At 47.4% G+C, this 17,336-nt stretch overlaps 1 protein-coding gene across 4 annotated transcripts in view; it reads left to right on the top strand.

Annotated features, from left to right (window-relative positions):
- The first annotated feature begins 13,022 nt into the window (after positions 1-13,022).
- SLC1A2 (solute carrier family 1 member 2) overlaps positions 13,023-17,336 on the top strand; it is a 141,263-nt gene continuing 136,949 nt past the window's right edge. For 2 of the 4 annotated variants that reach the window (XM_037040509.1, XM_037040510.1), the window contains exon 1: positions 13,024-13,127. In XM_037040509.1, the coding sequence (XP_036896404.1) occupies positions 13,111-13,127 (17 nt within the window). In that variant the 5' untranslated portion in view covers positions 13,024-13,110. Of the gene's footprint in view, positions 13,128-17,336 lie in introns of all 4 variants that reach the window. The other 2 variants (XM_037040511.1, XM_037040506.1) reach the window with 2 other exon arrangements.

The raw sequence follows: 17,336 nt of genomic DNA, 5'->3' as shown, positions 1-17,336 counted from the left end.
ACCTTAGGCCTTGATTGGAGCTGCAGCATTAGAGTCTACAAATATTTATTAGTTATCCCAATGGGGTTTTTGCCCCTTTTTTTAACCCTAGAAAGCTTGGATCTTGAGAGGTATAATGGAAGTCTGATCAAGGAGATCTAAATTCAAATTCCTGTCTTTCAGCCTCTTTTCTAAGTGGTCAGGGGCAAGACACCTAACAGTTTCATCATCTGTTAGGTGGGTATGGTAACATCTGTCTTTTGTGGTCGCTGTGATGATGATTGAGAAAGATGTTGTGTGAAGCCTGGACGCAGTACCTGGCATAGAGGTGCTGCCTCAATTACCCGGCAGGGGCAGGGCTGTGCAGCCGGGCACGGCGCCACCGCTCCTGCATCTGGAGGCACATCTCGCACGGGTACCAAGCTCATCTTCTCCATTCTCTAACTCTATCCTGACCCCTCCCCCAGACCACGTGTTCCCTGCTTTCCCCACATCCTCTTTACTATTTGGTGTCATTTTTCATCCTTGTCCCAGCACTCAGATTTGGGTCACATTTATGGCATCTCAGGAATGACTCTGCTCCCCACAGGAGCTGGATCTGGCCCCAAATCTTGGAGACACCACCTTGGATGGCTTGGTTCATTGTCCTATGGCCGTTTGCCACTTCCTCTAGCTCTTCACACTCTAGCTCTGCTTTCATGAACAGCAAGAGCTCAACCATAGTGACCTACAACTTCAGATCAGGGCAAGAGGGTGAGACATGAGCCTGTTTCTTGGCCATGTCTGGTGCTGTAGGGATACTGTTCATCGTCCCTCATAGTATGGCCCTCGTGTCCTAGGATCGAACTCCAAGGATAAGGAGTCTCCTTTCTGCTTAAAATCTGGAGTATGTGTCAGTCAGGGTTTTTTGTTTGTTTGTGTCTTTGTTTAGAGAATTAGAACTTACAAGAGTCATATAGGATAAGGGATTACAATGACCACATACGCTGTAGGCCCTGGGAAGATATCTGTGAGAGGCTGTTGCCTTTGCATCTGGTGTTGAACCTGAAACCAACTGGGCCAGCGGTTGGGAAGGAAATCTGGATGTGAAGTTGGCAGAGCCAGGACAAAGTGGAACCCCAAGGTCCACAGGAACCCCAACCTCGGTGATGTGACTGACCTGCAGGAGGCCCCAGAAGTTACAGACCTCAGCACCCAATGTGGTTGCTGTGGTTCTATTGATGATCAGCACTTTCACAGGATGCTAACATCAGTCAAGGTCATTCTGTGACTGTGATGGATCAGGACACAAACAAGACCACTTTGTGTCTTGTTTATGAATAGACAAAAAGCAAGGTCAGTATACAAAGCACAAAAATAGCAGATATTCCCCTCTCCTGGTTAATACAAGTGATTGCTGCTACTTGACCATTTATAGCTTTCATTTCCAACTATTCTTCCTTTCTCCAGACATGGCCAAGGTACCTGAGTATAGAATTACCCCTTGCTTGGTATGCTCGGGATGCTTCCCGACACCATCCAATCCAAAGTAAAGCCCCACTTCTTGAACCCCCCAATCACCTAATAGAAGCTCAAATTCTACAATAAGTTCATTCTGATACTCTGTTAATGACACACCACAGTTCTTCTTGATATGTTCATTCTCCTTCATTTCAAGAAGCAACAAATCCAAGTTGTTCAGTTGTGTGTTTCTGGTGGTCTTTGGCTGGGGAACATTGCAAAAATGTATACATATATACATATATGAATATAAGCATATAATTTTTATTATACGGTGCCTAAAATTTAAATAAAGTCTATGTGATTTAGGCAAAATTCTCACTTTCATTAGGAGTGGCCAGATGTACACGTTAAGTAGACTTTCATGAATAACTGAGTAGCTAACTCACACTGTATTCTCTCACGGAAACTCCAACAAGAATTGAGAGGAAGGGACCACCCAAGTAGGCCAGTGTTTTCAGTTAACTTGTCATTCATAGGACAGGACTTCAATTGAGGCTTTGGAGTGGAGGATAGGAAGGAAGTAGGGTATTGTTAAATAAAGAAAGACTTTGGAAAGTGCATAAGATTAAGCGCAGAGGAAGATGGCTTGGAGAAGGGTCTATTATTTCCCAAGATGAACCCTGTATTAAAACAACAGTTCAAGTTGGCCAGTCCAGGCAAGGCCAGTAAAGGTGATGCCATTTGGTGGTGGATCTCAAATGATAAGGTTAATCATTTGCCTTCTTATTGTAAACATCAAGTTCATTTTGATGTCTCCAGGAGAGTGAAAGGATAGAAGAGGAATTCTAGAAAAGCCCATCAGGTTGGCTGTGCTAGACTGAGGCAGGGGTCAGAACACCCAGCCTGAGCTCAAATTCCAGCTCTGTCACTAACACATTGTGACCTTGAGCATGACACTCAATTGCTCTTCTGTAGTTGCCTCTTCTGTAAATGGGGGTGAAATGATCTGAGGATTCAGTGAGATGATGCATATATGAGTTAAGTGTGTAGTTAAGTGTGTAGACCAGTGTCTGAGCCACTGCACTCTATAAATACTGGCCACTATTACGGTGATGGTTGTCATTTTTCTCAGGACAAGGAGACTGGAGATTGGGAAGCCAGTTATGTAAAACCTTATGAGGGACAAAGGGAGAAAGAGAAGTTTTAGAATGCTGTTAAGTTCCAAGCGTGTGGAAATAAATTTGGCCTTCCATGGAATAGGGTTGATGACATGGGCAGAAAGCAGTGGGTCCGTGGTTCAGAAGAACCAAGAAGGCTGACAGCAGGGAGCAATGGGATTATGTAAGTGGAAGTAATCTTGACAAATCTCTGAGACAAAAATGCCATGCTGATGTTTTCCTACACTCCCCATCTCTGTGTGTGTGTGCGTGTACCTTGGGTACCAGCCGGACTTACTAAAAAGCACCAGGCTCATCAAGATGAGTACAAAATTGCGGTCACCTTACCCTCTCCTTTTCTCCTTTCTGATGTAATACACGTTGTACCCTGGAGTTTCAGGTTGGATTTTGACAATGAATCTCTATAGTTCTTTTGGACTCAGTAATTTTCATGCTGTCAAATGTGCCACCTGCTCAAAACTTAATGGGCATTCTCCACCTACCTTCTATATCAGGATATTAGTAAAAAAAAAAAAAACTCTTTCATCCTGAATTCAGTCAATCATTGTGATTTCATTGACTTTCTATGTGTCTATCATTTATTCATCAACAAAAAATTTTGGAGTGCTTACTGTGTGGCAAGGACCAAAATATTAAAGGTGGACAAAATAGGCTTGGTGCTGGCCCTCAGCCTTCTGCTCCCGGATATACTTGCATCGTTAGAGATCATGATAAGCACTGGGAAGGAAGCTACAGCATGCTGCAAGACTATACAGCAGGGGTAGCTGATTTAATCTGGGAGTGACGAGGTGAGCTGTTTGCATCCCTGGGGAAGGGGTGGCCGAGGTGAGAAGGAGTGGACTACTAGACAGAAAGTAGTCATTCCAGATGGAGGGATGAGCATGTGCCAAGATCCTGAGGGGGAGGGGGCTCCTGGCATATTTGGGGGATGTCTAAAAACCAGAAAGGATGCAGTGAAAATGTGAGGAGGGGAGCGGTGCAACATGAGGCTGGAAATGGACTTCCATGGTGCACGGCCACTTGAAAAGCTGGGAGAGGGAGAGCAAGGAGAAAGGACACAGTCAGGACCATACTGTGCGTGTCAAACACCATAAATTCCTGCATTTACACTAGGAATTATTGCTGAGGTCATCCACTCATCAGGTAGAGCCTTTGGCTTTGACTTAGAGATTTTGTTGTTTCTAACCTGGCCCTGAATGAAGACCTTGAGTATCATTGCACTCACACAAGGGCATGTCGTTCTAACAGAGAATTATCTGAAATGAAGAGGAGCTAAAGGAAGAAAGCTGTCGGCCAATGTAAGATGCAAGGAAGTGAGATACTTGTATCTTCACTCCTGTCTCATTTTTTCTTCTTTAGCATCCTGTGAAAATACTGAGTGAAATAGTTCCGATCCCTCGGGCTTGGAGAAGTTTATCTTTTCAGAGCTGTTGGAAAGACGAGTGCATTTTGGAGTGGTTGGGTAGCAATTTGTGGTCTCTTTTTGCTTTTCTTGGCAGCAGGACCTGCTTTCCCTGGCAGGGCTCGGCCCGGATGTGCTGTTGAGGCCCAGCATTTTAAGGAGATGGCCTCAATGGCTGAGTTTGTTAGGGCTCACTTCCCATTTGTATTCCAATTCAACGAGTGGCTTGTGGGCTAGGTTTGATAGAAAGCTTTGTCAACAACAAGGAGAAAAAGTCAGATAAAATAGGAAAGAACTTTTTCAGGTGAAGAATAATATTGGAAGTTAAATTAAATTCTCAGAGGAAAAAAAAACAGTGTTATATTCTTAAACTCATGGATTCTAGGAAAAGGTAATTCGAAACCCAAGAGAAAAGTGTTATTTACCTTTATTTGAAAAGGGGACCAGGGGGTTACAAATCAAACAGTTTCCAGGCGCTGATAAGTGAAACCTCCAAGTGAATTGGGATCCTTGTCATTTACTGTCGTCATGCCAAGGCACAAGTCAGCCTTTGATTAAGAAAACTCTCTGAATTTATCATCTCCATTGTGAGCTAAATTGCCTGGTTGATCTCCTTCTCTTCCTCTTAATAAAGAAAGTAACTTCATAAGAATAATAATGTAGGAACTTGGTATCAAGCCTTTCTCAAAATTACCATGTGATTTGATTAAAAAGTGAGTAGAGAAAATGGAACAAGAATCCCATCACTGGATTTTCTCTAAGGTCCCAAGAGCCTAGTTTGGGTCTTTGCTTGGGTTCTTTAGCCAGATCATTTTGCATTTAACCACAGTGAGCTGGTGTCAAGCAGAGAAATCCCCTCTGAAAATAAAGTCAATTTTCTCTCCATCCTTTCCCTCATCATAAAGATGTCAGTACTGAATAATGTCCCAACAAAACAAAGGGAAGGGAAGGGTGCATAACTGGCATTCTTTGCTGTGATTAGAAGAAACTGGGGATTAAAATACCAGTGACCACTCTCAAAATGTATTTCACTTTGTATAGGATCAAGCTATTAAAAAAAAGAGACAGTCACTTTAATTCAAAATTGTGTGGGTTTGTGGTGAGGCTTAAAGAATTTTCGCCAAACCTGACACGTAGCCTCGAGTCCTCTCGTAGCAGAAGATGCTGACATATAGAAATGACATACTCACAACTCAGAGTTCATTTTCCATTGTGTCCTTTCCTCTCTCATCTGCACTAAGAAAACGGAATGAATTCACACCCTTTCCATTAGAATTCATCAGGCAATGAGTGTAGCTAACAAATGTTCTAGTCTTCCCGAGTTCTCTACTTAATAAGATCTTTCTGCCTGAAGAATGGGTTATATTTAGAACAAGTTCTCAGTCTGAACTGAGATTTCGATGAAGTAACATCTCTTTTCTCATCAGCGCAGAGAGGGAGGTAAAAATAGACCTCCCTTGCTTCTCTTCTGCTCATGTGTGTTAACAAGAAAACAGTGAATGAACTCAACGTGTGTCTTCCTGCTCCAGACACCAGAGAAAGTGGGTGGTTCCCTTTATTCTCTATTTGGTGACCTCGATCAGACAGAGACATAGGCTGATCTGTAGTTGTACTGTGTTGCTGGGTCCCAAGCGTTACTGCTGTGATCTTTTTTGAGTGACAAGAGCAGCATCGGCAGCCAGGACACAGACCTAATAGAGATAATAGCTATCTCGGTGTGCCGGGAACTGTGTCCTGTTCGCTTAATGTGGCATTGCCTCATTAAGCTCTCATCCGAGCTCAGTGGATGGGGTCATTACTATCCCCATCGATGCCTAGAGGGTTAAGTGACTTACTCAAGGTCATTCCAAATGGAAAGAGGGAGCAATGAACTCAGTTTGAAACTCACTGTTCCAAACATTGCTGAGGTGGACGGTGCAGGTCAGTGTAATTCTGAAGACGGTGTTATACCTTCTGTTGTGAACACCTGAGCCCTTTCAATGCAGACATCTGGGCCTTCTCCTGGGAAAATTCTTCTCCTACCAGTCACCACCCTAAACCTCCTTTTCTTTCTAAAACCTTTTCCTTTTCAACTCAGCTTCAATCTCTGAGATGATTTTGGCTTCCTGCTGCTGAAGCATGAAGGCCAATGCTGTTGAGAATACTATCTCTCTAGGATAGAAACATCATACAATAATTTTCATTCGCATTTTTCATTCATCCTAAAAATAGCTCACTTTTTTGGAAAAATTAACATATTCACCTTAATTGGATGAAAGGGCCCCAATATTCTTTTTTTTTAATTAAAAAACACCCTTTAAGGTGTCTAGGCTTGTGGTCTTAATGATTGGGCCAAACATTTAAATGGCAGACAGACACAGAATTCATGGTTTCCTGGTTATTTAGGAGAGTATGGGGCAAACATTTAATATGCTCATGCTATGTGGCAGACCCTGTGATATGTGTCTTGCAGATATAATTTTTGCAGCTACCAGAATGGTTTCCATTTTAAGGATGAGAGAGTTCAATCTCGAAAGGATCGGGTGGCCCACTAAGCACCGTGTGCGGAGGAGGTGGAATTTGAACACAGGCCTGCTTGCCTCCCAAGCTCAGATATACTTTACCAGAGCAGCTACACAGAAACTGAAAGGTTCACTGGGTGGTTCTGACTTTGCAAAGAACCGCAAGTGTAAATGTCCCACTTAATGAGCTGCTGGTGGCTGGTTTTCTCATTCCCAAATTCTGGAGAGGATCGCTGATCTTTAAGAGCAAGGTGCAAATGAAATGGTTATTGCATGCAGGGGGAAAGAGTCACATTCATATTTCTCAGACATTACTAAGTGACAGTCCCTCCTGGAGGGGGTGACCCTGGGGTCACTTGGCTGCTATTTGTCTCTCTAGGTCACTTTCTTCTGATAAACTTTGAACACTGAGACATTTCTCCTCTGTTGTCATCATGAGGGGGAATGGGCTTATTTAACAGTCGTTTATGGGAAAACAGTGTAGGGCTTTTTTCCTTTTTCCATATTAGGAGTCTTCCCTGACCTCCCATACATGCAGAAGCAATGACCAATCTCAAGCAATCTGAAGGAGGCCCAAGACAGGGAATGAGTTTCTTAGAAGAGCACAGTGGGAGAAGGCAAAGTTTTTATCCCTTCTTCGGTCCAACCAAGCTCCTATAATGTGTGGAGAAAAACATTGAGAATCATAGAATTTTGGCCTGGAACATTTGAGACCATCTGGTGGCTTCACCCATGGTATAAATACACCATCTCCTACTCTCTAACAAATGCTCTGGCTGAGTCCCCTTCTCTGCTGGAGATCATCTCGGGGGAGGAGGTCCTACAGTCCATGGGAGCCACCTGTTCGAGTAATGGTGACATTATATGCTATAGGTTGCACAGCAAAGAGGTCACAAGTCAAGCCCTTCAGGAAGGCTTCCTGAACACAAACCCCTGCTCATCCCTGTGGGTCCTCTGTCCATCTCTCTCCATCCTGCTCTGTTACCCTCGGGAGGCTGAACTGCAAAGAGTGCGTATGAGTTGTATCAGTGAGCTTTCCTGCCCGCCTTCCTCTCCCTTCTGGCCCCCTGATTGGCCCAGAAGGGAGAGAAGAACAGGAGGGAAGTGCAGTTGAGTTGTTTATTCCCAGGCTGCCTTCCAGCAGTTGCTGTGGCAACAAAAGTCTCCATTCCTGAAAGGTGGTCTTTTCCACACAGCACTCCCCCTTGGATCCCAGAAACCTCCCTTCAGGCTTAGGGTGGGTAATGGTGCTGGGGCAGCTGTTACCAGCTCGGGGGGTCTGCACTGTCCCTAGGGGTTCCCTCCACCCTTCCTGTACCTTCTGAATAATCTCTTTATCAAACCTTGCACAATTCACTTAGGTTAAGTATACAGTCTTTTTCTAGCTAGGACCTTGATGGATGATACACCGCTCATCTGTGTAACATTGGGCAAGTCCTTAACCTCTCTTGGTTCCAGTTTTCTCCCCTGTGAAATGGAGGTAATTATGATGTTTCCCACAGTAGGCCATTTCAAGAACCAAGCAAGGTTATACATATTTAGATACTTTGAATGCAAACAGTAAGGACTCAGCAAATGTTAGGTCAATGTTACAACCATCATGAACTCCCAGCCTAAACATTACTTTCATTCAACTTCTCATGACCATGATAGGCTTTTGATTTAATTTAAATAAAAAAGATGCCAGGAAGAAAAAAAAAAGAAATTCTGACAGTAAAAATTAACTTTGAAAGTCCCTTCAGTCACCTATCAGAGTTATAGAACAGTTATTATTATTTTTTTTGTATTCGGTCTGACAGAATAGTTCTTACACTAAGTTTGAGAAGCAGTAAGCTAGACTTAAGAAAGGTGAATCTGTATGCCAATGTCAGAGCATCCCACCCTTTCTGCTTCTGCCATAGCTGTGGGTCCCCCAGGGGAAACTAAAAGAGGACAGATCATTTGATATCCTTCCTGCTGGCTGGTGGAGTTGACCTGATTCTGTTCTCATCTCAAGGCTCCATCCACTTATTGCTGGTTGGGAGATGTAGAGTGTTGTGAGGATGAAACGAAGTGAATAGAGTCACAGTTGGGGTGGCTTTAGGGGAGGCTAGGTTTTCAAGGGAGCTCAGTGGTAAGTTAAATTGGGTGCGTGTTGCCACTCCCACGCGTCTGGGATGACCCTTTGTTATGTACTCATGACGCGTGAGGCTCCGAGCTGAGCATTTCCTCCGTATTATCCTACTGAGTCCCACGTTGACTCTGAGGTGACCATGATTGTGTTCTCCAGTTTATAGATGAGGAAGCTGAGAACCTGAAGTGCGCAGCCTAAGGTAACACAGAGCCCAACACATGGTGGGGCAGGGTCTGAGGCAGGTCTGCTTGACCCAGAGGTGGGATCCGTCTGACCCAGCGCTGAGGCCATGCGGTACAGTCTCAGGGGCTCACCCTCCAGGTTCCATGTGAATACGACCTAAGGAGAACGTTCTGTTTCTATAGCTTCTCCCACTCGTTGTCCAGAATAACACGCAAGTGCTTGGAAAAAAAATTTACTTCCCTGTATTTGAAAAGAGGAGGGTCAGCCTTGGATTGTGTCCTCCTCAGTTTTGCCTTTCCAAAGGCTAAACACACCCGTTTCCTCCAGCGACATCCAGGGCCCCCGTTTCCGAATCCCTCTCCATCTTGTTGATCTATTTCTAGTCCAGTGGCTCCTGACATCGGCTGCATAGTAGGTTCAATCACCTGGGGAAGTCTTTAAGAGTACTGAAATCAGGGCCCCACCCCAGGCCGATGGAACCAAAATTGTGGGAGGGTGGCCTGAGCATTGTTGTTTTTTCAAAAAGCTCTCACAGTGCGTTCTAATGAGCAGCCAGTGTTACAAAGCACTGCTCCAATTTGCTTCAGAAGCGGGGCATTGGTGGGGATGTTGGCAGGAGACCTCTGGTGCAAGCAAAGGAATCAGCTCCTCATAGCTACTAATGGATATTCTCCAGAATTATCGGTGGCATATCCCTTCCACATGATTTAATAGGCCTTGTCTCCCAGGGCAGCTGAATACAAATGTCTTTCAAGTGTAGGATGGGATGTCAGGTTCCCAAACAGGGTCATTTCTAGAGAAGGGGGCAGAGTGGCCCCGTCTAATCTGGCTGTGCTTGGTGAGTCACCCGAATTCTCTCAGGTCCTGAACACCAAAAACACAGTTATTTTAAAGTAATTTTTTGTATTTATTGAAGTACAGTTTTATTGGAATATGACATGGTGTAAGTTCAAGGTGTACAGTGCGCTGATTTGCTACATTTATACAGGGCCTGGCAGAAGAAGTACCTGCGTGAGTGCGGTTGGTGGGGTAATAATATGGATGTAATAATTTATAGTTTTAATTCGAACATTTCACCTAAAATGTTATAGGGTGTGCTTGAGTGTGATGTTGCTATATTACAAAATTACATGCTTACGATTTTGTAATAAAAAGGGGACTTGACTTGTGCTGACCCTGTATATTGAAAAATGATCAAGGGTGGAGGGGTCAGCTCCAGCTAACCCCTCTATCGTGTTGTAGAATTATCTTCTCTTTCTGTGGTGGGAGCAAGTTGTATGTAGTGTCTTAGCCACTTTGAAGTTTACAATACACTACCATTGTCTCTAGAGATCTCTGAGACTTACTGGGCAAGTTTGTACCTTAAACACCATCTTCCCAATTCCCCCACCCCCTGCTCCCCCCAACCACCATTCTACTCTGTTTTTACACGTCCTGTTGTTTCAGATTCCACGTGTACACGATATCATACATCGTCTGACTTATCTCACTTAGCACAAGAGTGAGAGTCTTTTTTAATTGGATGGTTTCAACACAGCCCCACCCCTTTTCTCTTTCCTGCTACTTACCCTGTGTTTTAGTATCGCTAACTACCTTGCTCATGTCAGAGTGCTGCTGATCGGTGCTGCCCAGCCCCCCCTGCCCATCTATGTGTGGATACAGAGGGACTGTGGTTGGAGGAGTTCCTTCACGCTCATCTGAAAGACCATGGCAGCCTCGCTGCTGGGATCATCAATGTCTAGGCCTGGGAGGGATCCCCATGGCTTTGTTCTCCAGTGGCTGCCTTAGCACAGAGGGAAGTCAGATCCCTAACTGCAAAGAGAAAATGAGGCTTCTGGGGTCTGCACCCGACAACTTCAAATACAAGGTCACACATCCACCCTTGGTAGGACGAGAGACAAGGTGGTGCAAGTCTGACCTCAAGGTGCAAGATGGTAGGGCTCCATCTATGTATGTCCTGGGTCACATACATTTAACACAGATTTACACATTAATTTAATAACTAAAATTTAAAAAGGAAAATGCAAAATGCAATGTGAGAGTCCTAAGATGAATAAGATACAGATCTGGTTAATCTAAGGGGCAGACAAAAGGTAGGAGGAGAGGAGAGACATGGAGGAAGGCGTGGAGGGTGGAAGATGTTTGGACGCAGATTTTGGGAAGGTAGATGGAGGAAGGAGGCAAAGCAGAGGTTTGTTTTTAACTTCTATTTCGTTCTCTTTTTTTTTGGCTATTTCTCTCATCTGCCTATCCATCCTTAGATATTGTGTTCAAGAAACTATCCTCCAAGAGCCCTTAAATTTAACCATTTTTGAGGGTTCACTGGGTGCATAACTCTAGTCTGAGACTTCGCCTTTCTTTTACATTTCATTTCATTCTCTTTGCACTGCGAGTTTGAGGCTGCTAACTCCCATCCTGTAGACGGGATGGAGAGAAGTTGAGGACTTTGCCCCTATCACTGCACTGGAAGGTGGTGAAGAACCCACACTGGCTCTCGGATGCCAGCGCTTGGCATTTAATCACTTAGCGGTCCTGCTGGGACTCCGGAGGCGCTGCCACGGTCCCGTAGGTGAGCTCCGCGAGTTTCCACGTGGCCAGACGCATGCCGTTCTTCTGACCAGGGTCTGCACGGCAGGAGACTGAAGACTGTCTCCCCCAGGAAAGCTGAGCGGGGAGACAGGCGTCTAGCAGACACCTCGGGTTCTGAGACCCCGCCTGGAGAGAGGGAGGGAGGGGGAGGGGAGAGAGAGAGAGAAAGAGAGAGAGAGTTTAATTCTCACCGCGGCCCTGCGAAGGGGGTTGTTTCTGATCCCCCTTAGCAGGCAGGGAAAGTGAGGCTTTTCCTTCCCGCGGTCACAGCGTCCGGCAGGTGGTGGAGCTGTAGGTGTCTGCTGGGTACCAAAGATAATAGTCTGCACGGATCTCTCCATTATTATGCAAAGCCGGAGGGGAGGCTCAGATACTCCCTTGCCCAAGCCCATCTGGCCGCCTGCTGTCCCCGAGGCTCAGAAGCCGGTGGCAAGCCAGAGCCCAGTGGGTGGAGACGCGTTCCCCGCCACTAGCCTGGGCCATCTTTCTGAGCCTTGCCAGCCAGCACTCCCAGGCCGATTTCCCTTGGCTTAAAAACACTATGGCCTTCCAGCACTCGCCCGCCGCCTCCAGGGAGCTGCATTAATATTAATCCCTATGAATAATAGAAGGCCAGAGATTTATTCGGGCCGCTACGGGGGGGGAGGGGGGGAGCGCAGCTGGGCTGCATTTTGGCCACGCTACCCGTTTTTCGGTCGCTTGGATTCCACGGGTCCCGGTACCCGGGACGTGGGAGGATGGAGTGGGTGTGCTGCCTGTGAGCCTGAGCTTAGGGATGAGTATGAGCCAGATCAAGTCAGCCAAAAAGTGAGGCGGAGAGCTCGAGGGAGGCGGGGACCCAGGGGCATCCCAGGCCTCAGAGCTATAACCTGTACTTCTCCCTGCGCGGGGTGACCCGGATCCACGCGGGCTTGAGCGGGAACAATAGCGACTGCTCAGATCCTGGGCTCCTGCCACGGGCTGCTCCGGCCTTCCCAGGCAACTAGCGAGGTCTCTTTTCTCATTTGGCTAATTTATGGTGAGAGGCTGGGGGAAGGGATGACCGAGGAGGGGCCGAGTCTTGGAAATGGGGGGCTAGGGGCGGCAATTAAAGGAGTCTCCAGAGGCGGCGACGCGCGTGATGTCAGCTCTCGACGAAAATAGAGAGGGATCGCCTGCAAATCCCCAGCTCCGGCGGGGCTAAACCTTGCAATCCCTCCCCGGCCGGCGCCGAGCCAGGGCGCAGCGGCCTCCACCCCCTCCCCCGGCGGGGGACAGACCCTCGCACGCGCGCACGCTAGCACACACTCTTCGTGCTCCTCTGCCACCACCCTCCGCTCTCACTCTCCGCCTCTCGCCGCGCCTGCCAGCTCCGCTGCTAGCACAGGTGTCTGCGGTGGCGGCGCACTGTTGGTGCGAGCCCTCCCGCAGCCCCGGGGTGGCGCTCTTTCCGGGAAGCCACCCTCGGAACCCACCGAGCGCCCTGCCAAGTGCCGCCGAGGCGGGTGGAAGGGAGAGCAGGACGCGCACAGAGGAGAGCTGAGACGCAGATTAGCGCCAGCAGAGCCTCCCGCTCCCCTTGAGGCGCTAAAGGGCTTACCCAGGAGGCGGGTGGAAGGGCGGGGAGAGGCTCCCCATTAAATACTGCTCTCGGCCACACTCGCGCGCTCACCCCAGCGCCTGCCTACTCCCTCGCCCGCCGCTGCCGGATTGTGCCGAAGAGGAGGGGGCGTTCCCCACACCATGGCATCCACGGAAGGGTGAGGGGGCTTATCTCTGTACCCAGAGGAAAGCAGGGGCCGCTCACGGGGTGATGGCCCCCTATCCGGGATGGGGACAGAGGCACGTTGGCACCGGGTTTCGGTGACCGCGTCGGAGCTATGGCTGGGGGTGGAGGGTGGCTAGGGGACGGATTTTCTTTTGCCAAGCTTACTGCTTAACCCTTTGAGGATGCTAGAGACTGAAGATTGTTTTATTTTATTAAAAGGGTACGCTGGGGGTATGAAAAGTGTGACGCTAAAATTCTCTTGAGGTTACTTTTGAGATTTAAAAGCAGTAAGGAATTGGGCTCGGTGTGTGAGGCAGACGTGGCCCGGGAAGCAGCGCTGGGAGCGCTGCGCAGGCTGGGTGGTGGGGACCGGCCGGAATGAATGAGCCGGGACCAGGGCGGGGCGGGGCGAGGTCTAGCGCGCGAGGCCTTGAATGTCAGACTTGCAGAGCCGCTGAATAGATGCCCGACCTGCTCTGATCTCTGCTCTGATCTCTCCTTGACCCTGGGTGGCGGAATCTCCCTGGCCAGCTCTAAGGAAGAGTGGAAGAGATTTGGGTGCTTCCCGGGAAGAGGAGGGAAAATAAGAGGTTTGGGGCAGGGTCAGAAGTCCCTCCCTAGATTCAGGCGGGGAAGCATTGGCTTTCCCATTCTGCCCACAGCTATGGAGTCCTCTCCTGCCTTAAGAGGCTGCAGATGGATGGCCAATGGTCTCAGCGATAAAGACACAAGGGAGATGGGGCTGAAGCGGGTGGGGCAACAGGATCCCTCCAACAGTGAGATCCCGGTGGAAGAGTCAGAACAACAGCCCTGGACTGGACCAGTGTGTCCCAGGAAACTTTTCCAACTCAGGGCAGACCGTTTGGGGAGCTCAGCCTTTCGGTTAATTCACAGGGTTGCACCAGCCCCTTGCCGGCGGTTCCTGGGTCCTTGTTATGTGGAAGGCAAATGTCAGCCGGTCTCTGGACCTGTGGATGGACACCAAGGATGGTGCTGGTACTTCCCATAGCTTCTCTTTGATACATGTCACCGCTGCGGCAGGCTTGTTTTGGGGGGCTGCGTCTCTAAGTAGAGGGGAAGAACCGGTCCCAGTGTCAGATTTCTAGACTCCAACCAAAGGGAAACCATTCCTAAAACTGTCTCTCTGTGTTTGGGAGACTCGTCCCTTCTCTGTCCCCTGACATCCCTTTAAAGGGGTCTGGCATCTTGTGGTAGCATGAGATTTCTCCTCTCCTATTCATTCTAACTGTCCAGCAGTGTGGACCTTTTTTTTATTACCATTTCTCCAAAAAGATGCTGCGAAAAGACACTGTAGGAGGAGGGTGGTATAATGTTCCAAAGACAGATTTCTAGAATTAAATATTAAGGGCCCATCTGGCTACACCTCAGTGCTCTCCCTGTTTGATTGAACAGTCTTGCATATTAGAAAAGATATTAAGGCGTTTCTGGCTGCCTTCAGGGCCCCTCTAGATTGGCCCCTGCTTGTAAGGGCTGGGCTGGAAACCATCTGGAAAAGCCATGGAGGATGGCGCCTTGCAAGTCCTGTGCCCAGCTCCTTATTTTGACGGCCAGACAGAGAAAGGAGAGGTTAAGACCAAAACAGAAACCCCCAGGTTTAAGTGTGTTTGTCTCACCTTCGTCCTAAATGAGTTGCCAAATGGTCTCGAATTAAATATGGAGCAGAACCGATTTTCAGGACCTTGAAAGAGACTCACTCGGTTAATGTTATGTTTGTACACCAGATCATTAAGAAAGGATCGTCCAGGGGGACGTGGATGTAGGAGATGAACGAGTTGAGAAAACCTGAAAGACTGGGAAACAAGTACAGAATGCCCCACGGCCCATGGCCATTTCAGAACGGTAACTCATGGGCAGGTGGCGTTCTCAGAGGTCCTGGTCTGTCCTTTCTTCCGTCTGTCCTTCCTGATTCCTTACTGGGTAGACCTCATGCGCCAGGCTCTCTGAGGGGGTGCAGAGACCTCGAGGGTCTGGGAACTGGCTTGTGGAGGTCGGCTCCTGTCAAAGACCTTGATTAGTAAATTGTTCGTATGTTTTGGTGACGCACTCTTACCTCTTCCGATGTCTTTGGTTTCTGCACATCGTAGAGGGAAGTTCACCAAGCCTCCTCAGGCTGTTCTCCTTTGTTAGCCGCTGTACAATGTTGAGACTGGTTCCTTGGAACATACATTGGTGAGAAGACAGCAAAAATAGCCCTAGAGCTATAACATGCTTTCCGTGTACATATGTTCAGTTCAACTCTGTTTGACCCAGCATGTTTGGGGAGTAAGATGTTACGGTAAACTAACAATCCTGGTCACCAGTTATTTGATCATACAGAGTCTACAACATGTTGATTGCCGACTTTTAAAGAATTATTAGAAATAATAGTGACATCTGATATTTAGCCCTCCACATTCAAAGCTCGTGTGAGTACATCATCACATTTGATTCTTTCAGTAACTGTGAAATAGGTAGTCCAATAAAAGTGGGCTTGAAACAAATGATATAGATAGACTGTAATGTCGTCTTTCCAGGAAGGTTCCAATACTTGGCCCAACTTTGAGGTTATCACCTGGAAATATCAGTTACCACCGAAGTGTATACTAGGCACGTCTGGTACTGCAATTGGCTGGCTTTCTCTCAAATCTTCGGCATATACAAATTGCCTTTTGGAATATTCTTGATATCAGCCTGTGCACTTGGCCTTGGTGAAGCATGCTGAAACACGGTCTGGTTAGCTGAGGGTTCTCATTTGGAACCGGGAGTATCGACATTGATCTCTATAAAAGTCAGCAGTGGACTCTGGTCACTCCCAGGCTCTGAGAGGTATTTTCTTGAAAAGCAAGGTCCAGTTTGATAGTTGAGCACTGTTTTTTTTTTTTTCCTGAGTCCCCTGACATGGCTAGAAATACAGTTTTAGGTCCCTAAGCCAAATTAGAAAGAGATTATAAGTAGTTGGTGGCAGACAGGCTAATGTCCACCATTGACTGAGTTACAGTTGAGCATTTGGAGGCTGTAGAGGATGTTTTAGAAATATGTTTTGGGGGTGGAAGGTGGCTAAGTCATCATGTGTGTCAGGGACCCCAGGCTATCTGTCTTCTGATCAGCTCCCAGGAGCAAGGGGTCAGGGCGAAAGCCAACCAGGAGGGCTTGGGTTTCAGCCAGACTTAGAAAGCAAGTGAAACAGAAAACTGCTGACAAGAGGAGAACTCTGGCAGGGGAGGCCTCTGAATTTATTATTCCAAGCAAACAAAAGCAGAACAGAACGATTGCCTTCTCTCTCCTCCCCTCGGGAATGAGGTTGAGGTCAGCTGGAGGAAGAGCCTGGGGGGGGCGCTTATTGAGCAGGGAGTGGGGGGCATGGGGTTTGGGCCTCCAGAGGGTTTTGCATATTGCATGCCTCAGGCTTGGCTCCAGTTTTCATTTCTCATTTTCAAGAATATAAAAATCAGCCACCTTGGGTAAAATAGCTATTAGTGGAACAGGGAGAGAGCCATTTCATGTTGACTAAGGCAGCCTCTCGTGAGTGATTCAAAGCTTAATTCTCAAGAAATAATATCTAAGTCCAAATGAAGCTTGTAAAGTGGAAAGCCGGGTTGTTAAAAACCAAAAGGCAGGTCTGAGCATCGCTCTCGATGGCTACTTCTTATCCTTTTTATGCAGTGCGAGTGGGTGCTGTGTCCTTTGGTCGGGTCGAAGGAAACGGTCAGACAAGGAAAGGTCCTTACCAGTCGGTGCTTCAGCTGCAGGAACAAGCCACACTTAACAGCGACGTCTGAGATTTCTAGGTCAGTGTGCCACAAACCCTACAGATCCAGCATCGCAAAGCCTTGTCACAGTTTGAAACACGACACAGGTTGATTTCAATGGAAATCTCCCCCCCCGCCCCCCCTCCCATGGCTGTATCACACAGTACTCAATGCCTGGTTTCCCCCCATCACGTTAGAGGCGAACTAAATGGTTTTCCATACTGATCCTTGTCCCCTTGGGACTGGCTTGCCTCTCAGAATGAGCTGACTCTAGTCTTCATTTCTATACGAAATGATTGCTATAGTTATTTTAATCAAATAAGACAACGATAAATTCCAAATCTTCTAGCAATAGGCGGCAGAAGAGTCCTTCCCGAGATAACATTCTAGTCTGGTTTGCATCTGAGGGACCTGTCCTAGAAGCCCGAGGCATCTAACACACGCCACAACAC

Source organism: Sturnira hondurensis, unplaced genomic scaffold (assembly GCF_014824575.4).
Source record: "Sturnira hondurensis isolate 20B ecotype Veracruz unplaced genomic scaffold, ASM1482457v3 Scaffold0002638, whole genome shotgun sequence".
NCBI classification, from domain to species: domain Eukaryota; kingdom Metazoa; phylum Chordata; class Mammalia; order Chiroptera; family Phyllostomidae; genus Sturnira; species Sturnira hondurensis.
This window is presented reverse-complemented; position numbering and strand designations above follow the sequence as displayed.